At 41.5% G+C, this 24,715-nt stretch overlaps 3 protein-coding genes across 10 annotated transcripts in view; 2 read left to right on the top strand and 1 right to left on the bottom strand.

Annotated features, from left to right (window-relative positions):
- The window catches only part of frmpd1b (FERM and PDZ domain containing 1b), a 35,277-nt gene extending 25,460 nt beyond the window's left edge, over positions 1 to 9,817 (top strand). For 2 of the 3 annotated variants that reach the window (XM_077578191.1, XM_077578190.1), the window contains exons 14-17: positions 432 to 614; positions 897 to 1,098; positions 1,935 to 2,888; positions 4,179 to 9,817. In XM_077578191.1, coding sequence (XP_077434317.1) covers positions 432 to 614; positions 897 to 1,098; positions 1,935 to 2,888; positions 4,179 to 6,607 — 3,768 coding nt within the window. In that variant the 3' untranslated portion in view covers positions 6,608 to 9,817. The remainder of the gene's footprint in view (positions 1 to 431; positions 615 to 896; positions 1,099 to 1,934; positions 2,889 to 4,178) is intronic. The other variant, XM_077578192.1, reaches the window with a different exon arrangement.
- Positions 9,818 to 10,503: 686 nt separating this feature from the next.
- Positions 10,504 to 14,992, bottom strand: slc25a51b (solute carrier family 25 member 51b). 5 transcript variants are annotated; one of them, XM_077578925.1, is made up of 4 exons: positions 14,857 to 14,992; positions 14,360 to 14,433; positions 13,698 to 13,760; positions 10,504 to 13,543 (listed from the first exon to the last, which is right to left on the bottom strand). In XM_077578925.1, exon 4 carries the CDS (start codon positions 13,478 to 13,480, stop codon positions 12,560 to 12,562), a length of 921 nt encoding a protein of 306 aa, XP_077435051.1. In that variant the 5' UTR covers positions 13,481 to 13,543; positions 13,698 to 13,760; positions 14,360 to 14,433; positions 14,857 to 14,992; the 3' UTR covers positions 10,504 to 12,559. The 5 variants fall into 5 exon arrangements, with proteins under 5 accessions (XP_077435051.1, XP_077435049.1, XP_077435050.1 ...); XM_077578923.1 differs by lacking the exon at positions 13,698 to 13,760; XM_077578924.1 differs by lacking the exon at positions 13,698 to 13,760 and having other exon boundaries at positions 10,504 to 13,546.
- Positions 14,993 to 15,747: 755 nt separating this feature from the next.
- On the top strand, positions 15,748 to 24,062 carry ints10 (integrator complex subunit 10). Of its 2 annotated transcripts, XM_077578491.1 has the most exons (18): positions 15,748 to 16,278; positions 16,507 to 16,574; positions 16,643 to 16,746; positions 16,838 to 16,977; positions 17,049 to 17,130; positions 17,238 to 17,378; positions 17,473 to 17,647; positions 18,552 to 18,721; positions 18,796 to 18,935; positions 19,027 to 19,180; positions 20,054 to 20,136; positions 20,236 to 20,391; positions 20,494 to 20,602; positions 20,689 to 20,768; positions 20,856 to 21,018; positions 22,335 to 22,428; positions 22,875 to 22,943; positions 23,323 to 24,062. In XM_077578491.1, exons 1-18 carry the CDS (start codon positions 16,150 to 16,152, stop codon positions 23,477 to 23,479), a joined length of 2,214 nt encoding a protein of 737 aa, XP_077434617.1. In that variant the 5' UTR covers positions 15,748 to 16,149; the 3' UTR covers positions 23,480 to 24,062. The 2 variants fall into 2 exon arrangements, with proteins under 2 accessions (XP_077434617.1, XP_077434618.1); XM_077578492.1 differs by lacking the exon at positions 22,875 to 22,943 and having other exon boundaries at positions 15,749 to 16,278.
- The last annotated feature ends 653 nt before the right edge of the window (positions 24,063 to 24,715 follow it).

Below are 24,715 nucleotides of genomic sequence, written 5' to 3' on the forward strand. Positions count from 1 at the left end.
TTGTGGAATATGAATTAAACAGCAAGATCCACCCATTTTTATCCATCTCAGGGGGGCGGCCATTTTGCCATTTGCTGTCTGACTGAAAATGACATCACAGTTGGTCAGGGCTCAAATAACAACCAGCCCTCAGCAACAATGATGTCATTTTCAGTTGACAGGAAGTTGCAAAATGGCCGCCCCCTAACAATTTTAATCAGAATACAATTTCAGACTATTGGGGCACATAGAACGTATTGTAAAGAATTTTTTTTAGGCTCACTTTGTTTTCTGAGTTTGGTCATGTGATGTTCACAAGCTGAGCTGTGATTGGTCGCTACATGAGCCCTGAGCAATTGTGATGTCATTTCCAGTCAACAGCAAGTGATAAAATGGCCGCCCTCTTTAACTTGCTTTACTGTGTTGACGTTTTCTCTCTCATTAACCCACAGCTTCAAGAAAGGGAGGTGTTGGTCAGCCTGTTGGTGGGAGCCAAGTATGGCATGAGTCAAGTCATCAACCACAAGCTCAACGTCATTTCGACATTGGTTGAGTTCAGCAGCATCAGCCGCGTGGAGCTGCTTTCCGAGTCGGACAAAGTCAGCCTGCTGCGCATCTCGCTGCACGACATGAAGGTATGTAAGAGGCTACTTGGCTCTATTTTTCGTTTAAAATGAGGCACTTTTACGCTGACACAGATTAGACAATTGATGCTGGAGCAAATATAGGTCAAGCGTGCCTACTGTGACACCCAAGTAGCCGAAGGGAGTGTGTATGAGCACCATAAGATTAATTCACTGGACTCAAATGTGACTCTCTCTCCCCCTTTGTCCCACTCCGTTGCCTTTTCTCCCTCACCCTCTGGCTTTAATCACTTCCGCTTTACACTATCTTCTACAATGCCCTCCATCTCTCAGCCGTTTGCCTTACTGATGGACTCTCTGGCAGCCAAAGACCTAGCGTGTCTGCTGGGAGGCTACTGCAAACTCCTGGTGGATCCGAGCCTCAATGTCTTCCGAATGGGGCGCCCCAAAGTGAGGGTGCACCGCATTGCTGCTGAAGAAGGTGTGTGTGGGAAGTTCAGCGTAGTAGAGGGCGTGTGCTATGAATCCCTATCAAGTGAGCAAAAACTGTTTTGAGTAATTACTCTCTGACCATTTTGATACGTGACTCATTCCAGAATTGGAGTTCATTTTCTGTTCCCAAATTTCATTTTAACCCTGGAGAACCCACGGGTCAAATTTGGCCCCTATAAATTCTGCTACTCAAATAACAAAGACCTTTTTTTTTTTTTTTTACAAATTTAACTTCAAAAGTCCAGAGTGCCACTTCTGACCCCTGCATGGGGCCATCTAGTGGATGAATATTGCACTTACATGAGCCAGAGTGGTGGTGACAAGATGGCTGGCAACATGCTGTTTTGTTGAGCTGGAAATCAATCCAAACAAAACCATCTTCTCGGCAAACCATCCGATGGTAAAATTGTGTTTTTTTTGTTAATCTATTTCATATCATGTTGCAGAATACCTAGGACTATATTTTATATATATATTTTGATAAATTAGCAACTCTGAGCTAGTTAAAAAAAAGGGTTAAAATTTAAAAAAACATATATTTTGGTGTTCAGTGAACTCATAGCAGTCATTTAATGTATGATTCATAATTTTCCAAAGAAGAAAAGGGTTCTTGGGTTCTCCAGGGTTAAATAATCCATGCACATGCCTGAGTCAACTGTGCTAAACACGGCGCGTGAATAATAAAATGCTCTACAGTCATAAGAATTGTGCTGCTAATGGTTGAGCTGGATCTGTTTTTCAAGTCTGGAATGATCCACATATTTCCATCACATGTTGATGTTTGCCGCCACAGTATGGATAGAGATAGAAAAGCCACTCATGATTAACATAATGATGAACCGACACAACATTTGCCTAACATATGGTTTATCGTGTTAGGTTATGTGTCTCGCTGCTGCAGTGACTCGGATCAATCGACAGATGAGGATGATCCGATGGACTCTCAGAATTACAAACACCATGACCCGGCAAGTCAGGACTGGGAGGAAAGACGGAGGGAGGAGGAAGAAAAGAGGAAAGAGGAAGAGAGACAAGAGAGGGAGGAGCAAAAAGGCAAACAGGAAGTGAAGATAATAGTGACAACAGAAGGTACAGAATACGAGGGTGAAGAGGAACGAGGTGCTTCAGGAAGCGGTTTTCGTAAAGCGATGAATGAGGAACTGAATCCGGAGACCACTTGGTACCACACGGACCTACGGGTGACCAGCAGCTTTTCCAGCCTGTCTAGCAGCTCGTTGAGTGCTGCCCTAGAGGACAGCAGTACGTCAGTCATAGTTCTCCCTCGTCTGGATGGATCACTCACAAGAGAGAGTCCCCAAACTTTGGATGTTCATCAGCCCTTCCTCCTGGAACCAAAACGCCTCCAAGGACCATCAAGACCAACCAATCTCAACTACAGGGTCAGTGACAACTCTTGCCTTTGTTTTGCTGAACTCTCTAAAGCTGACTTCCTCTCAAGCCCATCGGGGGCTACTAGTGATGATGAAGAGGAGGATGAGGAGGAGGAAGAGCGGGGTAGGGAAGCACTAAGACGCATTTCTAAGATCCCCAGTTCGAGAGATTTAAGAATGATTGACAGCATACCGTTCGAGAGAGCGCCCATTAAGAGAAAGAAGAAGACCCCTCCCAAAGTACCAATACGAACCAGTTCCATACCAGGTCACAAAGCGGGACAAGCTGAGCAGCGCCTCTCCAAGGATGAAGAGTCTCTTTTCCAAACTCCTTCCCCAAACCCTAAAGCAGCTCTTTTGATCAAAGAGAATGTGTCGGAGTCTGAGGAGGAGTTTTTTGATGCACAGGAGAGATTCACGCCGCCAGTTCCAGATCTCTCGGGTTTGTACATGTGTATTTGTTAAAACTTCATGACGTAATGATTTGTTCCGGTATTGGCTTGGATTTTTTTTTTTTGGTCTTGATGGATATTTGTCCAAACCAAGGTTATTTGCACAAATAAAATAAAAAACATTTTTGTTTTTTTGTTTATTAAACATATAAACAACAAAATTAAAATATAAATGATATATAAAAAATGCTTTTAAAAAAACAAAACTAACTGAAACGTGTACATTACTAACTAACTACTTTGTTTTTGTCTGTGGGAATTAATTTGATACATGAACCTCTGGGGTGGATTTTAAATGTGACTTTAAAGAAGAAGTCAACCTTAAACATTTCTTGTCAATAATATATTATATGTGACCTCACTAGTCTAAACATGACATTCTGATTAATATTACATTTGTGGAATATGGAGTTATGAAGCAAAATCCAGACGTTTTTATCCATCTCAGGGGGCGGCCATTTTGCCACTTGTTGTCGACTGAAGATGATATCACAGTTGCTCAGGGCTCAGGCAACGACCATTCACAGCTCATCTGTTTTCTGAAGTTGAGCTGTGATTCGGTGTTACCTTAGATCCGAGCAACTGTGATGTCATATTCACAATATGGCCGCCTTCTGATATTGATAAATACTGATAAAAACGTATATTACACTAACGTAATATTAACCAGAATTCCGTATTTATACTACTAGGGCTGCCTAGAACATATTATTGTCAAGAATTTTTGGGCGGTTGACTTCCCCTATAACTATATTTATTTCGATATTAATCAGAATCAGGATGTTTGCAAGTGTGTCGCACAGAAGTGACATAATCTAGCAGCAGCCAATAGAAAAGCACCTTCAGATGATGTCACTCCTAGGCATCAATTTTGCATTTGACTTTTGGCTCCAATGGCTAAGGATGAGAAAACGAAGCTTCACGAAGCACTTGCAATATATTTTTTACTCCTCTAGATGGTGCTCTTGGTTTAAGGATGAAGGCTCGTGCAATCGATATTGATTAAATTTCCATTGCTTCTTTAAATCAAGAGTGCCAAGTGTCAAGTCATTTTTGTGTGAAAACTAATACTAAAATTAAACTAAAACTAATTAAAAGCTAACAGAGCTGCCCTGAAAACTAATTGAATCTAACTAAATTAAAAAAAATAAAACTCAAAACGAAAGAAAAACTAACTATAATAAAAATTCCAAAACTAGAATAACCCTGGTCCAAACATGATTGAAAAATATATATACGATTACTGGCACCTTTAAATAATAATTTCTTCTCTCTTGCAGATGTGGAGCTTGCGGATCGGAGGAATGCTAACCGGTTGAGTGGAACTTGGAATTCTCTTCCATCTGCTTTGGGAAAAGAACCATCCTCACCCCTTTTCAATAAAGTCCAACCTAAAATCAAGAAAGCAGAGGAGCTTAAACATCCCACAAATATCGCTCGTAAACCACATCCTGCAGAGAAACCTGAAGTTAAGGTTAAACCGCCATTGGCACCGAAACCCCAGCTGCCTCCCAAACCTCAGATCATTCCCCCAAAGTCTCCGAAGCATGGGAAGTCATACGCCCACTGCAATGGGGATGCCTGCGGACGTCTCTCGTCTGACCTCCTGGAAATGGAGCCGGACACTATGGAGTTCAAGTCAGTCACGTACGGCACAGGAGGGTTGCCGCTTATCACTGCAGTGCGATGTAACAAGCAACCGTTACCAGTCACCGCACTACAAACAAGGGACGAACAGGCAAACAGGCCAAAAGAAAATGGGCAAAATGTCATCTCCAAAGACAAAACATACATTCCGGACAAAAAAGACCCTTCAGAAGTGACAAAAAGTCACGGCACTACAAAAAAACCACCAAATATCCCTCGCTCAAATTCAGGTTCTAAGTTATCTGCTCCCCCTCCAGTACCACCAAAACCCACTTCGCCCAAAATTCTCCACCCTTTAACATTAGTTGCCAGCTCCCCGGTCTCTCCAACAGACCCGAACAAAAGCATCTTTAAAGACAGCACGAGTCCACCAAATGGTATTCACCCTTGGAGCAGCCGCAATGGCAGCGTCCAATCAGGACCAAGAAGGGTCTCTGTGAGCCACGAGAGCCTGTCACCCAAAAACGCAGACGCCTCAATTGCCGCCTCCCTCACCTCCAACAACTCCAAGGCGGTTATTAGAGAAGAGCGACAATCCGGGTCTGGCTCAGATCTTAGGAGCAGCTCTTCTAGCCTTGGAGGCAGATTATCTGCCTCAGCTCTTAGAGGGAAGATCCAAGCGCTTCCCTGGTACATGACCCGCTCACAGGAGATTTTAGGGACTCTGGACTACCCCTCTACCAACTCAATCAATGGCGATACATCTGGCTTTGGGTCAGGTTTGTCCGTAGCAAGTGGGTTGTCTGATACGAACAAGACTCCCGTGAAGGATAAAGAAACGGTGGCTTCAAAATCAGGCGGGAGAGGGAATATTTTAGAGGATGGAGCTGAAGTTGTCATAGCTACCATTAAGGAGGCAGGTGAAGTAAGCTCATACTTGAGAAAGCTCAACGGGACGAATGGGTCGCATCCAAATCTCAATTTTGCCAGCAACAGTGCACACAACGTTTCATCGGAGCAGCCTCAGTCGCGGACCCACTCGGCGGTTGGAATGGGAGGCATATCCAGCATGCAGATCGGCGGAGACTCGCCAACGTCTTCTCTCGGAGACGGCACCCCTCCGCAGCAACGGGAGGCCTGCGGCTGCCGTACCGTTTACGCCAACTGTTTCAGCGGCGACAACGAGGACGGCATCAGCTTCGACGAGGAGCTGACTGTCTACGAGTTCTCCCGCCGCACGCGTCCAAAAACAACACGGCCGCCTCCCGTCCCTTCGCCCGCCACACCCCCTCCAAATCCCAACATCCTGTCACTGCTGAGGGACAACCCTCGTCCGCTTTCTACTTTCTCCACCGCCTCCTCGGAACTCAGTCCCTTAGTTTCATGCCCTGTGTCTCCGACAACCTCACATCGGGGTCCCCTTCATTCCCTTACCAACAAGAACTACGGTGGCCTGAAAGGAGGTTTTGCCTCCCTGCGACAAGATATTGATCAGCTTTTGTTGGTCTTGGAAAGGGCGTTACCAGAACAGATGCAAACAAACACACTGTCGAAGCAGGACGGTGCGGAGCCCGACCCCAATCACAACAGAAGTGAAGGCGACACTACGCCAAGTTGTTGTACGGGATGCAGTCTCGCCAGCATGACGGAGGCTGAGAGGAGTCTTCTCCAAGCAGAGGCTCGACGATTGGCGTCCGGTTGTCAGCGGGCCACACGCGTAGGCTGGGCTCCCGACGAAGCCCTCCGGTCTTTATCGAACAGCTTTGGTGCGTTGGTTCAGCTATCGGCGGCGTGCATGCGAACCAGTTCGTGCTCCGACTGCGACAGCTGCCAAAACGCATGCTTGGACGACGACAGCCAGGAGCCTATGGACAAGTTGAAAGAAATCGTGGCTCTGTACCGAGAATTTGTTGGGGCTGTTGAGACGGCTGGAACTGGTGCTGGGGGCAAGAGTGGGGGCCTTAACGGGTCTGGACAGAGCCAAGGAGAAGGTGACGGCGTCAGGCTGCTTGCCAAACGCTGCACTGTACTCATCTCGTCTGTGTTCGCGCTCACACAGCTCTTCCGGACACCCACGTTAGTCTCCTCTGATACTGCTAGTGGTGTACCCCTCAACTTTTAACCTTCTCACCTGCCGGACTGTTAAGACACTGAATTCACACTCTAAAAACAGTGGGGTCAAAAGTAACCCAATTATGGATTTTTAAAAAATGGGCCGATCCAATTTATGGATCAATCTGACTCAATTTTCTGGGTTGTTTTATACAAAATGACCCAATTATTAACCAAAAGTTGGGTCAAATTAACCCAAGTAGAGGATCTGACCCAACATTAGGGGTTATATACAAATTGATCCTTTTTTATGCAAAACAACCCAGAAAGTTGGTTCAAATTGAGGATCTGATCCAGCTTTATGGGTTGTTTTATACAAAATGGCCCAATTTTTGACCCAAGGTTGGTTCAAATTGACCCAAGTAGAGGATCTGACCCAACTTTCTGGGTTGTTTTATACAAAATGGCCCAATTTTTGACTCAAGGTTGGGTCAAATTGACCCAAGTAGAGGATCTGACCCAACTTTCTGGGTTGTTTATACAAAATGGCCCAATTTTTGACCCAAGTAGAGGATCACCTGGGTTGTTTTATATAAAATGACCTGATTTTTGACCCAACATTGTGTCAAATTAACCCAAGTAGAAGATCTATCCCAACTTTGTGGGTTGTTTTATACAAAGTGACCCAATTTTGACCCAAAGTTGGGTCAAATAATTAAACCAAGTTGAGGATCTGACCCAACTTTATGGGTTGTTTTATACAAAATGACCCAAATTCTGACCCAATGTTGGGTCAAATTGACCCAAGTAAAGGATCTGACCCAAATCTCTGGGTTTTATATAAAATGGCCCAATTTTTGACCCAAGTAGAGGATCTCCTTGGTTGTTTTATATAAAATAACCTGATTTTTGACCCAACATTGTGTCAAATTAACCCAAGTAGAAGATCTATCCCAACTTTATGGGTTGTTTTATACTAAATGACCCAAATGCTGACCCAATGTTAGGTCAAATTGACCCAAGCAAAGGATCTGACCCAACTTTTTGGATTGTTTTATACAAAATGGCCCAATTTTCGACCAAAAGTTGTGACAAATTAACCCAAGTGGAGGGTCTGACCCAACTTTCTGAGTTGTTTTATACAAAATGACCTAATTTTTGACCCAACTAGACAATTTTACCCAAGTTTTGACTCAAAGTTGGATCAAATTGACCCAAGCTGAGGATCTGTGCATTTTTTGACCCATAATTGGGTTATTTTTTTACCCAATTATTTTTAGAGTATAGAGGTACGAGAGGTATCAACCCTTTGTTCTTGTACAGTAAGTGCCATGCACATGCACACCACGCATATCTACATGAAAACACGAAACCCTAAATGAGGAAACTTAGCCTGGCCTCTTTGTGGATGCGTATGGACTATGCATTTGTACATATGAGTTTTATAACTCTTATATTTCTCTTATTTTATTACAACCTGTGTATGTATGTAAGGATGAATTGCCCATGTATGTATTTATGTATTTATTTTTTACAGTATTTGCACCATGGTCTGTGATGTTCAGGTCTCTGGTGGTTACAAAATATGAAATTGTGGATGTCACTGGATTTTTTTTTAAATCTTATATTTACTACAGTATTATATTAACTTTGATTCATTCACTTCACAAGGTGTAATCTGTAAATTGTCCCTTTTTTATTTATAACACATAGCAGTCCAATTTACTAAGAACAATCACAAATGCACAAAAATGAACCAGTTTGTTTTATACGTGCAGATTTGCACCTTTTTGAAGAGTTTGTTTTTTTCCAACAGAACGGTAACATATAACTTGGATTAGATAGTACCATTACAAATCAGGGAGCGTACTTCTGACTGTTACAGATTGCACCTTTTTTTTTAAGACACATAACCTTGTGTTAAGTGTTTTTCTACACTTTCCTCCGTTCCTACTGAGCATCTTTAAAGACACTCTCGTCAGTCAAGCATTATGCAGTATTATAATGTAGTTTTCATCCAAAGGACAGCATATACGTATATAAAGACAGCATATATTTTCTGGAAATGTGAGAGAAAGGACCTTGGCGTAAAACAAGGGAACGTCTTTATGTTGAAATATTTTGGCAAATCGGAAAAGTGACTGTTGACGATGTTTGATGTAGCAATGATCCAAAGTCTTAAAACACTTAACCACAACTGTCTCCCCTTTGCTTTCCTTTTTGGGTACAGTAGTGACGAATGCTGTGCACCGAGGTCCAAAATGTACGTTTATGTCTTAGTTTATGGCTATGCAAACTCTTCATCTCTCTATTCTCCTTTTGTCTTGTGCCAACATTGAAAACAGTAACTGCATTATGTAAAAAAATAATGGGTGCTTTCTTTGTTGGAAATGTTGGCCTGTGTCTCTCAATCACTTGCAACGTTCAACAAAGTTAGAATTTGTCAATATAAAGACTCCATGCTGATATCTGTGAGTTGTCACGTGTTAGCGTCATCTGCTTGTTTACATTTTATGGGGGTGGGGGGTTAACGTCTGCTAATACAAGCTAAATGATACAAATTGGAAAAAGCAAGACAGGTGACAGTTCATGTTTAACCCTGGAGAACCCAAGAACCCTTTTCTTCTTTGGAAAATTATGAATTGTACATTAAATGACTGCTATAAATTCACTGAACACCAAAATATATGTTTTTTCAATTTTAACCCTTTATTCCCTAATTTAGGATTAGGGCGAAATTTGACCCTTTTGGGATTTAGGGGTATCATTTCGAAAAATCAGAATAACAAAAACTGTCAGTAAACTATTTAGAATTTAAGAAAATAATCGATCAAATACACAGCTACATTGAACAATATAATTTTTTTGTTTTATTTGTTGCATTTTAGAACTGGATTTTGAATGTACAAACACACTTTGGCCAATGGAAACAAAAACACAGGGACAAAATCACTGCTGAAAAAAAAAAAGGTCTTTGTTATTTCAGTAGCAGAATTTATAGGGGCCAAATTTGACCCCGTGGCTTCTCCAGGGTTAAAAAGCCACCAATCCTTGATAGAAGCCTCCATTTGCGTGCCAACATCTGGACGTAGAACTCATAATGTGCTGCTGTTGCATCGAACAGGCTCAAGCATAAAACCAGTGCCAGTGTCTCCTCATGGTTTGTTTTTCCTTCTGGGTTATAGTTGTACATTTCGTCCGCAGTCATGTTTCTGTACCCACAATTATGCAGATGTACCAAGAAATGTGTTTGGGAATAAATGACAAGTTGACCTTTAAAGCTTTGGATTGATATCAAAATATTGTTGTCTCAAGTCCTCTCTTGAAATTGTATTCTGTTTTGATTGATTTATATAATGTTGCAGTCAGGGAATGCACGTCGTCAATTGAGAACACTTACAGTAGTATAGCCGACACTTCCTTAAAGCACAGAGCTTTCAATTTTGTCCCAATGAAAAGAAACACTTGAGCGAAGAGGCTTTTTTTGTAACCACAGCAGCTCAGCCTTCCATCCTGAGACAGTCGCCCCTCCGAGTCAGATTGCCCTTAATCTGATCTTTATCTGTCTGACTTTTTGATTGAGTAATCTAGAAAGTCTGCAGCGGGGCACATGTCGAAAATACGTTCTCATGGTGATGTGATTAGTTTCTGTAAAAAGAAAAAACATGTCCGGTGTTTACTTCGTTGTTAATCACCAAGTACGCATAGTAAATTAGTCTTGTGTAAGGATTGGGAAGGTAATAAGTAATGGGTTTTCTAAAATGACCATTTTGGAACAAAATGAGTCCAATTGTATTGTTTTGGTGAAATCGCATCAATGATTTATTTTTGTGGCTTTGGGTTCCACAGAGGAGCTGAAAATGCCCTCAGAAGGAGAAAACTGACTTCATGCTCGCCATTTACAGGAATGAAGAAATGAACTGATGACTCACTGTATCCCACAGAAACAACACAACAACATTCAGATTGACTTACGACATTTTATTTGGTTGTGAGGAACGGCTTGAACCGTTTGTGCTTTAACGGGAAAAAAAAGCATTCGTGTTCATAAAGCCCAACCTTATAAAAGGCAACACTTTGTAGACTGTTGAAAAATGAAAAGCAGTTAAGAAATAGGCCAAGTGGTCCATTTACATGGCAGCTTGGGCTTTTTGTGCCACTGAACATTTTCCTCTGCCGCCATTATGGTTCCGTGCGCCCAAACAGCGCCGCCTGTACGCCTCTCCGGGCGGTCAGGGACGGCTGCGTGCTGACTGGCTGCGGCTACTCGAGTGTGAAATGTGAGCCCATTATGTCAACAGATGTTACAGACAGCGGAGGAGCGCAAGCGTGACATAAGGAAGGACATCTTTTCGGAGAGAGTGGAGAGCCCAAAATAAATGACAGTGACAAATACTAAAAAAAAAAAAAAAAAAAAAAAAGGGGGGGGGGTGGAGCTTTTGAGCTCATTATATTAAATACTTTCCTAATAATAAATACTAATACAGCAGTAATTCATGATTATGACTGGATTAGTCTATGGCTGCTGACGTTCAAATATGGCTGAAAAGGTACTGACAAGATGGACACATAAAAGGGAAGTCAACCCCAAAATGTTCTTTACATGTTCTTTAAAGCCCCACGAGTCTAAACAACACATTCTGATTAATATTGAGTTGGTGAAATAGTAAGTAGGCAGAAAAATCCACCCATTGCAAACTGCCTGAGGGGGGCGGCCATTTTGCCACTTGCTGTCAACTGAAAATGTCATCACAGTTGCTCAGGTAACAACCAATCACCATTCGGCTTTAGAAAACAGGTGAGTCGTGATTGGCCATTACCTGAGCAACATTGAAGTGATTTCCAACTGACAGCAAGTGGCAAAATGGCCGCCCCAAGATCTATAAAAACAATGGATTTTGCTGCTTAAGGGGATACTTGACTCATTTAGCCATTTTCGGTAGTAAAAAGTGAATATTTTGTCCAGAACTAATTTGATAACTTCATTATATTTCATGCTCAATTAATACCTTTAAAAACTACGTTTTTCACTTGCTGTCACCTGAAGATGACGTCACCTGTGCTGAGGAAGTAGGTATTGACCAATCAGGGCTCAGTTTGCTGACCAAACCCAGAAAACAAAAGTGGAAAACATTGTTTTTAAAAGGTATTTATTGTACATGAATAATAAAGAAGTTGCCAAATTAATTCTGGACAAAATATTAACTTTTTACTCCTTGAATGTGGCTCAAATGAACCATCAGGAGAAATAAATCATTTTATTCAAATTTTGGACAATTCTGTAATGGTGAAGTGGACAATTTAGTGCTGGTTCCTAAAGGAAAGTCAACCTTAAACATTTCTTGAAAATTATATATTATATGTGACCTCACTCGTCTAAACATGACATTTTGATTAATATTATATTAGTGGAATATGAGTTATGCAGCCCTTTTTAATCGATCTCAGTGGCGGCCATTTTCCCCACTTCCTGTAGACGGAAGACGACATCACAGTTATCAGCACTCAAGCAACAACCAATCACAGCTCACCTGTTTTCTGAAGCTGAGCTGTGATTGGTTGTTACCCGAGAACTGAGCAACGCAGTATTAACCAAAATACCGTATTTAGACTAGTGGGGCCGCATAGAACATATTATTGGCAAGAATTTTTTTTGGTGTATTTTGGGTATGGTGGGGGGGGGGGGGGGTACGCTTAAAAAAAAACAAAAAAACTACAAAACACACACAACACACGCACACACAACACTTAAAACTCCTCAAATAACTTTTGCTTGATACTGTAAAAAAAAAAAAAAGGTGCTGAGTTGGAAGTTTTACACAAAGAGGAAAAACAAGGCTTTTTCCCATTGGACCCTTGTGTATAGTTGAACTTGCGTGACACGTACACAAACATGCTCGTGGGCGGTGAGCTCAACGTGCAACGTCATCTCTCTGGGAATATCCGACGCCGCCCCGTCTCACTTTGTTCATACGTCCTCATCCTCCTGACTAGATGAGCCACGCGTTTCTCCCTCGCACTCTCATATGAGCTTCAGCAGCAGCTCGTAGGAGGCGTTGATGAGGCCCCAGGAGAGGAGTGAGCGGTGATAGTTGAGGTGGGCGCCCCGAAACAGCCTGGCGACGCTCCCGCCTCGCTCCCGCCACACCGTGAGCAGCACCTCCCTGCACGGCTGGAAGGCTCCGCCCACCCGAGACTGAGCCCGCGACTTGATCACGTTTAACGGGTAGAACATGATGCCGAGCGCCGCCCCCAAAACGCCCCCGCATACAAAATCGTTAACGAGGTGACCGGCCCGGCTGGTGGCTTCGGGGAGCTGTTCCTTTATGGGTCCTCGCAGCCCGAAGAAGAGCACGTTGCTGGGGCCGTTGCGGAGCACTATTGGCACGAAGCCGCGGTAGCACTCCCGAAAACCGTACTCCGTCAGAAGCGTCCTGAATGTGTGGGCCGTGTTGTTGAAGCGTCCGTGGTGCCGGTGGTCCTGAAGGAGCGTCTGCACGCGCTCAAAAGGTGCCAGGAAGGCCTCGGCCGTTCCCGCCAGCGCAGCGGCGAAGCTTCGCGTGACCAACTCCGGCATGCCGCTGCCATCGGCCCGCAACAGAAGAACTCGGGAGAAGTCCTCGTACAAGCCGAACATGATGGCCACGGTGGTGCTCTTCTGGAGCAGTGGGGGGAGCAACCCCCTGTAAAGATTCCTGAGGCCGTCCCTCTGGAGTTGCCGCACCGCCTCCAACGCCAGCACGCCGTGTAGCTGCTGGCGGAAGAGAACCTTGTGGATGGGGAAGGTCACCATGATGTTGGTGAAAGCCGCGATGGAGCCGCAGACGTAATGCTTTCCTTGAGGTCCCAGGATGGCGCTCAGAGGACCAGTAGAAAGCAAGGGGTGCCCTCCTTTGGCCAAAGAGGCCGGCGGTCGGGGAGTTTGGGCTGATGGAGTGTCCATGGCGATAAGGGAGACTCAGTGCTCCTTGAGCATCACATTAGAACTGCTCTCCTCGATAAACACCTGCTATGACACAGAGGCAATATTTTCAGACAAGAGAGTACGGCGTACAGGTACACATATCAATACCGAGCAATTTTGATTTTAAGAGTGCGCAAAAAAATCAGAGCAAAGAGTGGCTATTTTGAAGAAACTAACATGCTTTCAGTTATTTCACCTTTTTTTTCTGTGCATAACTCCACCTGTGTTCATTCATAGTTTTGATGCCTTCAGTGAGAATCTACAATGTAAATAGTCATGAAAATAAAGTCAACATAATGAACGAGGTGTGTCGAAACTTTTGGCCTGTACTGTATGTTTGATGCTTCCTGCCATAGACTTCCAGGAAGTTGAACTGTTTAACCTCAGCAGCCTGCCTGTCCCGCCACCTGACTGCCAATAGGGCTTATTACACAACTTAGCAAACATCTTAGGCATGCCCATAAGTGACAAAATCGACAAATTGCAATACTATTCAGCTTTTATTGTGCAAAAAGCCCAAAGCTAAAATTCAAGAGGAAGATTCTGCTAAAAAAAAAAAATATGTTGAAAGTTGGGATAAGACAGTGAGGACATTATGAGTCCCCAAAATAACACCTATTATCTTAAATTCCAATACATGCATGGACAAATATGGGGCACAATGAGGCAGGAATACGTTTAAACACAGGTCTGACCAGATTATTTACTCATCCCCGAGACAATGAACACATAAACTACTACAATACAGTTCACATAGTTGCGGCTGGACGCTTACCGTGCAAACAAAATAAAGCATAAATTCGTGCATCATTGTGCATACTTTGGCTTAAGTAATGTTGACGCTAAGAGCTCCGCTACCTTAATGTCTTCGATCGATTGCAAACACGCCCTCTGCTTCCTTGCAGTTTGTCCAGTCATGCCAGTTTTCGATCCTGAACAAAAAGAAAAAGAAAAAGAAAAAGAAAAGAAAAGCTTCGTGAAAGCAAATAGTCGTAAAATATTACAGATTCAAAGGTGCAATGCGAATGTATGTGGAAAGAATGCAAACCCGGAGGTTAAAGTTCACCAAATGCTCCGGAGCTAACAATCTAAACGCGATTGCCTACCCCGCCTGCTAGCTCGACAACCTCAACCGATCTTGCACGAACGAACAATCAAGATTAATAATTACAGAATATATTCAGTTACAATCACGGCGTGTCAGTTTAGCATGCTAAGTGGCTAAACTGCCAGATTCAAAATGGACAAGGCGCTGCATGATGACAGTTTGTGGACATTGGACGGACATTGAACGTCAAGCGCCAAAGACAGAGCCTTAACGTTTAGAAAATCGCGGCCTTAATAGGTGCCCTTACCTGTCATGTGGACTGTCCTGTCCTCCCCCCGACAGGTGGAGAGCAACCTGCCTACTTCCCTGCAGAGGAAATAGGCCACTGGTCTAGGTCGTGCCTGCAGCCCACTGCAACAGGTCGCCCTTCTTCTGTCTGAATCGTGTGCGCTGTCATGACTATTGTATTACGTTATCGCCATCTAGTGGATATATATGTAACTTGAATGTTTTATGACGTAATATTGTATTTTGCGACTAGCAGTAAATGCATGGTTGTTGACGATGTTTGTTATATTTTCCTAATAAGAAAGAGATATCTGGATCTTGATGTGGTCTTAATATCATATGTAATCTTTCCAAAGAGAAACTTGTGTGTAAACGGGGCTGTTTCAAACCTGCCATTTGTGGATTTCTCCACTAGATGTCACTTACACAAAACCAATAACAGCGCTGCAAGCTACAATATTGCTAGGTTTTAGTGACAATGTAGTAGTTTATGCAAAACAATACCTAGTATAACATTCAAGTATTTTGGATAGATTTGAATTACAGCACCTGTACATTAATTTAGTCGTGTTTTATTATTATTATTATTGTTATTATTATTATTCCCTGATCCCTCCACCAATCAGAGCATAATGCAATCAATTTGCTGCTTTGGTTGTTTGTTTCTCATGGGCTTACTGCATGAGAGTGTGTGCTGTAGTTCGCATTGTGCTGTTTTAGTTCGCATGTCGGCATTCGCTTGAAATACTAACCTATCTACAAGGTCACTTTGTAAAACGTATTGCGTAATAGTAATATAATTGCTGTGTTCAAAAGAGCGTTTCCAGCAGGTTGATTTAATTTTTTTCTTGTGCGTGGGTTAGTTGCATGTTTGTTTATTTTTTTCCCCCAGTCGTTGTCTATAAAGGCCGTAAAGTACAGCATTTACGACAGTTGTGTGACGTAATCAACAAGCCCTGAAATGACCGATCGGTTGGAATAATTTAAAAATATATATATATATGAATTGATCGTCTCTTTTACAATGCGTGTAACATCAAACGCCAACGCATGCATCTTAACTGTTATCGATAGGTCTAAATTGGAACAGAAATGACATTAGCCAGCTAAAATAATCCAAAGCACTAGCTTGGTAATGCTAACGTTAGCCTTATAGTTTGCGTGTGGTAGATTGTCCTTAACCTGGGAAATGTTATTTGCGCCCGCTACGAATTGTATGACACAATAATTCTATATGACAGAGTTGGGCAAAAACGAGAGCTGCGTTTGGAGCTAATTTGTCGCCTTCGAGACAATTAACTGCACATCACAAATGTCAGCGCAAAAAGACTGCGAGTTTTTGGTCAAAAGAGCTCGGGAGCTTGTTCCTGATGACCCTTGTGCGGCTAAAGCCTGGCTCATAACTGCCAGAACGCTTTACCCTGCCGACTTCAACATACAGGTAATGTCTAACACACCTGCTGATTTTTATAATAGTACAATAATGGCATGCTTATATGTTGTTTCTTTTCATTAGGTATACTTGCATAATTCAAAGAAATCCTAAACAAATGTTGTAGCCGGTATTCTGCTTATAAAAATATAACAATGCTTTTTTTTTCAGTTCACTTCACCTCCAGTCCTTTTTAATGAAGTGTACCCGATTCACTAACCTCATTTTCCTCCACAGTATGAAATGTACATCATTGAACGCAATGCAGAAAGGACATCTTGTGCTGGGAGGTTGCTGTATGACATGTGAGTTTTAGTGTACATGCTCAGTGGTTCGTGTCTTAGGCCGCAGCACTTATTAAAATATTTTTTAGGTTTTTAAATTTTCCAGATCAACCCATTGTGTGGCGTGAGATCAGTGTCATCACAGCAGCTTTGCGCAGTGATGCTCAGGACAAACATTCGCAGTTCCTTCGAGGTGAGAGAAGTGTGTGTTTGTTTGCATGCTATAATACTCTCCTTGAATATTTAAAGCATATTTTGAGGGGGTATGTGTTTGTCTCCACCAGGGCTTTTTGAAACACTGCCTGGTCGTATACAGTGTGAGATGTTGCTGAAGGCAACGGAGCAGTGCTTTAACACTTTGGAGAAGGCAGAGATGTTGTTGCTCCTACTGAAACGCTTTCCAGAGTCTGTGGTCCAACACGGGGTATGAGATTTATGAGGGTCATCAATTTGACAATGAATTCAAATTGAATCATGCTCTTCTTGTGTATATAGGTGAGTCTAGGTGAAACACTGTTGGAGGCAGAGACATCTGAGAAAGTGGAATCTCCCATCAACTGTTTCAGGAAACTTTTTGGTTAGCGAACACTTGAATTAATACTTGATGTTTTTCTTGTGTTAAAAAAACACATGCAAAGTTCAGTGCATTCTAGTTTAGAGGTTCCACTGTCATTTGCGTTACAGTGTGTGACGTCCTTCCTTTGGTTATAAACAACATGGACATGCGTCTGCCAGCCAGCTTGATGCAAAAATACATCCTGAAAGCTGCCGAGTTTTACATCGGTTATGTCACCCGAGGACCTTCACCCGACGGACAGATAAATGGTGAAGCAGATCAGTGTGTTCGTGACTGCTGCTGTGGTTTTATTTATTGTGACATTATTAATATTCAGCTTTGTCTTTTTATATTTTCCATCAGCGTCTCAAGACGGCGGTCCCCTAAAGTCTCCCAGTGTCTCCCGTGGCTCGCAGCGGTACGTCATTGACGGCTTGTCGGAAAAGTCTTCAGTGGTCGCCGAACCTTGGGAGAGGCTGTTGGACCTCCTTGCAGTCGTCGGCGCTCGATGCGAGTGGCAGGGAGATAAAGGACAGAGGTAGGCAGTTTACCGGTAAAAGAATATTAGATATCACGTCAGTGGTTCTTCAAATGGTAGTGTGGGAGGTGCTCTAATTTTGTCCAGCCAATCATAAAGTTGTGGTCTATTTGAATATTTTGAAGGTCTCGCTTACCTAGCCTGGAAATCAACCGCCCTATCAGTCGCATTTCTAGGGCGTGGCAAACCTGAGCTAAGAGACAGTGGAATTAACCAATGAGCGAAGAGCGAAGTGACGTCAGAAAAGCGACTCGTGGAAGTCTTTTATTTCTTTTTCTTATTCTTCTACGGAGTAAAAATCCAACATGGCTACTAGCCGAAGAGAGACGTCACGCAAATAAACAAATTTGATTGGCCGGCCTGTTTTCGGCCGGTGCCGAATCGCTGGCTATGGACGCCTGTCTAGACGGTGTGGCTTGCCAGGCTATCACTTACCATCAGTTTGCTGGTAAGTGATATGTAGATGCAACAAAAAAAGATGGATAATTTTTTATCATTTTGAGTTGAATACAAGTTTTTTGCTTTACCGACGCTAATACTATAAGTATGCTGTTATTAAAATACAGTGCTCAACCCAAGACACACTTAAGACCGCCCCCTCATTTGAATAACTTTTGATGACGCAATTCATGCTCACTTTGAAATAAATAAATGAGAGCAGAGCATTTTTAATGATTGATTGAGATTTAATCCTATTTTTATATTTATTTATATATTTATCTATTTTTGTCTTACAGTTTTTATTTCCATTTATATAATTCCTTTTGTATTTAATTTTTTAAATTATGTTTTTTTGAATATCTGTTTTTTTATTTTATTTTTGACAGGTTTGGTCCTCTATAAACTATGTCCTGTGATTGTTGTGAAGTTACTAAAAGTTGCATTTTTAACCTTTATTTTGTAGGAGCTATATTGACTTACTCCAAAGAGTGAAGGAGCTGTGTCGCTACTTACCGAGCCTGGAGGGAGACACCAGAGCCCGCTGCTGCAGTCAGGTGGTTATCTGCACCGCCCTCGTCCTCTTTCGCAACGCCTTCCTCTACGTCTCAACTGTACAGCCAGCGCTGTTCCAAGGTCGGTCTTCATCGCTACGCACACATTGAGTCACTACGCTTCACTAAATGAAACCTGTTGGTTTTATTTTTCAGGCGTGAATGCTCTGAATTTGGGCCCGTGGATTCTAGTGGAGGATTTTAGCTCAGTGTACAATGATGTGGACATGGAGAGAGGGGCAGTCAAACACGCACACAAGAAGCGAAAAATGGCTGATGGCAGAGAGAAGACCATTGTGAGCATGACGCAAACATACACCACTGCTATTCCGTAACGGGGTTGTTATTTACAGTGTCCAACGTGTGCCTGCGTGTGTGTTATTCCAGAGCTCAGATGATGAGGAAGGCTTGGGAAAGGTGCGTGGCCGAAACATCTTGGTGAACAAGACTGAGATGCCCAACTGGTCAGAGACTCTGGAGGGCTTTTATACGGCGAGGGAAAGCTGGGACCTTCTTCACTCTCATGACAGCCTTGAAACTGGTAATCATCTCCTCTGCTCTGACGTGTCTTCATGCTCCATTATTCAATAAAAGTATTGCTTTCTAACCAGGTGTATGGCAAAATGCCATGTATATATAGACAAAATATACGCATACGTGCTAAATATATGTTTAAAAAATATTTCCCATTAATACATTTGGCATTCAAGGACTGCACACAACTGCTGAACAGCAAACCAATATTATGTGCAAGAATGCATTTTGTGCATTTTTTTCACAAAAATCAACACACTCAAAATTTTAACATTGTTGGGGGTACTATGTTTATTCTGCATATAATTCCAAATCTGTAAAAAAATTAGACCAAATGCTGTATAGTGCACTATAGGGCGGCATAAGACCCAATATGATCACAACTAAGCTATGTCTGCCATCTAGTGGTGAATGGTGATATTACAGTTTAAAACTATAGTCAATACATATGCAGTTTGGCAGCCGTGAACTCACATATTTTTCAATATATATATATTTTTTAAATATTTTTTGGGAGGGGGTGGGGGTCAGGATTCCCCCCCCCCCCCTCATTTACCACACCGTTTTTCGTGAAAAAACATCTAATGAATTTTTTTTCATTGTTTTTGGATCAATTTTGTAGGTTGGAAAATAAATAAATTAATAAACAGATATTTTATTATTAGTATTATTATTTCTTTATGTATTTATTTTTTGAAAATTAGTTAAGGGGCCACTTAGTGTGGTCATGCTGCCACATGGCACCAGTCACCCATCCCTGACTAGAGTAGTGCTTTGCCGCCATCTTGCGGCAGTTGTAAACCTTTGGAGCGGGGCACTCACTTTGATTTTTGAACGATTATGCCACCATGTTTTTTGGGTTAATTTATTATTTTTACAGAATTCAAGAAGATTTGTGCCTCTTGGAAGACAGACAGCTGGCTGTGGTTCCGAATTTTTCTCACTGACATGATCATATACCAGGCAAGAAGCAATTCAACAAATAATGATTACTCTTAACAACATCCTTCCATCTGTCCATCATCTTGCGTGATAAATGAGTGTTCATCCTGCATCTTCCAGGGTCAATACCGTAAGGCCCTGTCCAGCCTGCACCAGATGGCCGCCGTGCAGCAGCCACAGTCAGGCCAGCAGAGTCCCTCGGGTCAGACCAGTCTGGAGCACCACAGGGCACTCATACAGCAGGCCTCCTGCCACTACGCACTCGGAGAATACCGGGTAGGCACAAGCATGCTTTTTTTTTTTTTTTTTTTACAATACGAGTTGTTCCTTCTGCCCCAAGGTGGATATCATCTTTTTTTCATTTTTTTTTTTTTTCAGTTGGCCTGTGAGAAGCTTCTTGATGTTGTCAGTGGACTGGTACCGCCAAACCATGAACCAACAAAGCCCTCTGAAGATCAGACAAAAGTCAAGACCAAATTGAAGAAATGTAAGCTATTGATTTTTTTTTTGATTGTTTTAGTAGGTGATTTGACCAACAACAAAATCTTATGAATGCTAATTTGTCGAAATTAGGTCATGATGTAAGATTGCTCCCATGCACCAGCAACGCCATATTACCTTTCTGCCTCCAGCTCATGTTGGCCTGCTTCAAGGTACAGTATGTCCACATTGTACAGTTGCAGACATTCGCGCACTAAAACAACCTCTTGATCCGCCATTTCCTTCTTTGGGCCGCCCAGCCGCGAGCCTTTACAGACAACCGAGATGACCTGTCGCTGGGTCATGTGGTGGTCCTCCTGCAGTACGACTGGCCACAAGGCGAGATGCTGTTTCTAAAAGCCGTGGATAAGATTTGTCAGCAAGGCGGGTTGCAGTATGAGAATTTCTTCAACTATGTCACCAGTATCCTGCCGTGGTTCTCTTCAAGCCGTACATACTGTTGTTTATTTTCCATGCAAATGTGGTATGTTCGCGATCAATTTTTATGTTGTGTTGAGATGATTGATTGATCCTTGGCAAAAAGGGAACATTTATCTTTTTGTGTTTTTGATCATATGGAAGTGTGGAACTGCCACTGTGGAGTGAACATTAAAATAATTAATTAATTAATTAACTCATTCACTGCCATAAATTCTTTTTTTTTTTTTATTATTAAAAATTAGGGGCAAGAGGCGATCATTTTTTAAAACTGTTATTAATCACATGACTTCACTAGTTAACGCAGGATTGATCACAAATTCTATATGTTCTATATATACAAACCAAATCTAGGTTTTCATACTCTTGTTAACAAAAGTAGGGGAAAAAAATTAACAATTTTTTTTACTAATTGACGTTTATAGCCTTCAACGGCAGTGAATGAATTAAAAGAAAGAAAATATTATAAAAAATTCGGGGCATCAGGCAATTAAAGTTTTTAATCGTAATTAATCGCATGACTTCACTAGTTAACTCGCGATTAATCACAAATTTCATGTACAAAACTAAATGTACAATAAAAAAAAATCTAGATTTTCAACAAGAGTGGAAAAAAATGTTAAACTAATAGAAATAGTTCAAATGTATTTTTGACGTTTATAGCCGTCTGGCTGTGAATGAGTTAATTATTAATTAATGCATTAATTAGTTAAGTAATTAATTAATCAACCATATTTATATACATTTGAGCATATTTGCAAAAACGTACATTTGAACATACTCATAAATACGTTCAAACATACTTGTAGGTAGTGATGGGAAAATGAAGCGTCATGAAGAGGAGTCAAAAAATATCTCAAGTGCTTTATAAGCTTCATTTGTCCATCACTACTTGTAGGCTAAATGCTAAAAACGTAGCACTTTCTCCCATAATGCCACGAGGTTCGATAATTAACAAACATTTTTTATTGGTAATTTTAGTGATTTATTATTTTTATTAATTAAAGTTTTTAGCATTTATCCAAAATGTATATTTGAACGTATTTTCCTGTGAAAAATATTTACTCCACGTTGGTTCCACTCTTCCGTAAGTTCCCTTGTTGAATAAACACAAACATCAAACAAGGTGACGGACAAAAAGACATTTAACGCTTAAAAAATATATATTATTGCTATCAAATGGCTAAAATTAGTCCAATTTGACCCTGATTTTGATTGAATTTGACTTGGACCAAAAAAAAAAAAAAATCAAAACAGTACCACGTGGACGTTACTTTCCTTGAACTCACATCCTTTGTCAGACATCGACATGCTGGAGGAGTTTGCATACCTGCGTACCCCCGAGGGAGGGAGGATCCAGCTGGAGCTGCTGCCCAATCAGGGAATGCTGATTAAGTAAGCTCCTCCCATCCTATCAGTCGGCATCCGGTCCGGCGTACCCCAGGTTTCGTTGTGTTGTTTAGAGAGGTCAACTTGATAATCAGCCTTTTCGAGTACCTTAGCTGAAAATAATCTGTCATAGGAGCGGGCTTATAAAAAAAGAAGGGTTTTACAGTATCTTGAAAAACAGAGTACACCGTTACGTTTTTGTAGATATTTAATTATATGTTCTCATGTGGTAGCACTGGCAACAAAAGTGAGCGCACCCCTAGGGGAAATTGTCCATATTGGGCCTAATTTCTTCTCTGTTGTCCCATGAAAAGATATAATGAAATATTTGCAAAAATGTCAAGGTTGTACTTTTGCCAGATACTGTATGTAAAAAAATCTTATCAATTTCAACTTTAGCACACTTAAATGCAGCCGCACTGACCGAGTGTTTGAATGTTGCTGTCCCTCAGGAACCCTAGGCCCACCCTGGGGTTGGAGCTAAACACCCTTCTGCTCCAAGGGGTGCAGACGATGGACAGGTACCCCCGGGCCCCTCCTACCACAGTGCCCATACCTCCCCACCCCCCCCTACCAGCACCAGTCACCATTCATTCCCAACTGCAAGGCCTGTCATCCCAGACCCCCCCCCCCAGATTTTTATTTGGGCCAATCATTTCGAACAAGTCGTCGTCGCCGTTTGGTTGATTTGAGCCATCGCTCATCTTTTTGTGGTCATCACCGTTGTTAGTTGAGATGATGTCGTTCTGGTTGTGCAGTTAGTTTTTCTTTTCACAGCACTTGGTCTCATTTCATTTGTGCTTATGTTTCATGTGTACTGCCGATTGGTCTCTTGTAAGCATTCAAACGTTTGGTTTCTAAACGCAATGATCGTTTGTTTATCTTTGTTCTCACGTGTAGACACCACACAGTGACGAGAGGGATCACCAAAGGAGTGAAGGAGGATTTCCGTCTGGCCATGGAGAGGCAAGTGTCGCGTTGCGGGGAGAATCTGCTCAGCGTGCTGCACCGTTTCTGTATCAACGAGAAAATCATCATCGTCCAGTCTCTCCCTTGACATTGACACTTATAAACTTTCGCAAAAAGATGGTTGGACTGATTTTTATTTTATTTTTTACAATAAAATGCGGAAACAGCACTTCATAGTTACCACACTGGTAGTTTTATGTTAATAACCCATGAGTGTTTATTTCAACATGCATTCATATTCATATTTCATAGTCTTATTTTCATCATGATGTGATATTTTGCCAGAATAAAAAAAAAAAAAAAAGGCATTTTGTTTATCTTTTTGAGAAAAGATGAAATAATTAAATATTTACCGTCAATATTCGTTACTGATTCTTGATCACTACCACCTTTTGGCACAAGATGGCAGCAGCTAGAAAATGCATTCAAATGAGAGTGGTAAAAAGGTTGGAAACAACTGAAGCGCTTAAATATATGCATTTTCTGAACCGCTAGTCCGCAGGGGAGCTGGAGCTTATCCCAAACACTTGTAAATATCTTCCTGGCAGTGCCAATCAAAGTGAGCCCCATAAATACATAGTTTTGGAACTCCTTAGATTGTGCAGGGTGTTCTTGTTTTTTTAACTGTATTTTAGATCTGCCTTGAATTGTAAATAAAGCAGTCAACAATCCTGGTGTATTATCTTGAATTAGATTTTTTTTTAATGCTTTTTGTTGACTTTACAAATGCTATTTTTGGATTTGGCAAACAAACTGATGTGTTAACGTGATCGGTATTAATTTGCAAAATGAACAAAAAAATCTGATTGTAAGTTTGAATGTTCTCTTTTTTTGTATGTTACTCATTTTTATTGTGTTCGTTTTTTTTTATTATTATTTTTATTTTTAAATGCAAGGCAAGCGAGCTTGCTTACGCCCAAATGTAAAAGACAACTACATGCTGTATTATACCGAAGCGTATTGCATTCACCTGGAGAGAAAAAAAAAGCCCTGTTTTTCTGACAAATTTTTTGGGGGGCTTTTGTTTTTTTGAGTATTTTTTTCTGTTTTATTGAATATTTTTCCCCCTTTTTTTGTATTTTTTTCTGTTTAAAAAAAAGAATATTTTTTCTCTGTTTTTCTGAATACGTTTTCCCTGTTTTATAAAATAATAATTTTTCAGTTTTTCTGAATATTTTTTTTATTTTCTAATAAAGGAATGAATGTGTATACTGTATTGTGGTTTGTTCTCTAATCTCTGAGGGAAAACCCTTTTAAAAAAATACTCAAAAAACTAAAGCTCCCCCCAAAAATTAGTCAGAAAAACAAGAGATTTTTTTTTTTC

The sequence above is a fragment of the Vanacampus margaritifer genome, chromosome 10 (assembly GCF_051991255.1).
Source record: "Vanacampus margaritifer isolate UIUO_Vmar chromosome 10, RoL_Vmar_1.0, whole genome shotgun sequence".
NCBI classification, from domain to species: Eukaryota; Metazoa; Chordata; class Actinopteri; order Syngnathiformes; family Syngnathidae; genus Vanacampus; species Vanacampus margaritifer.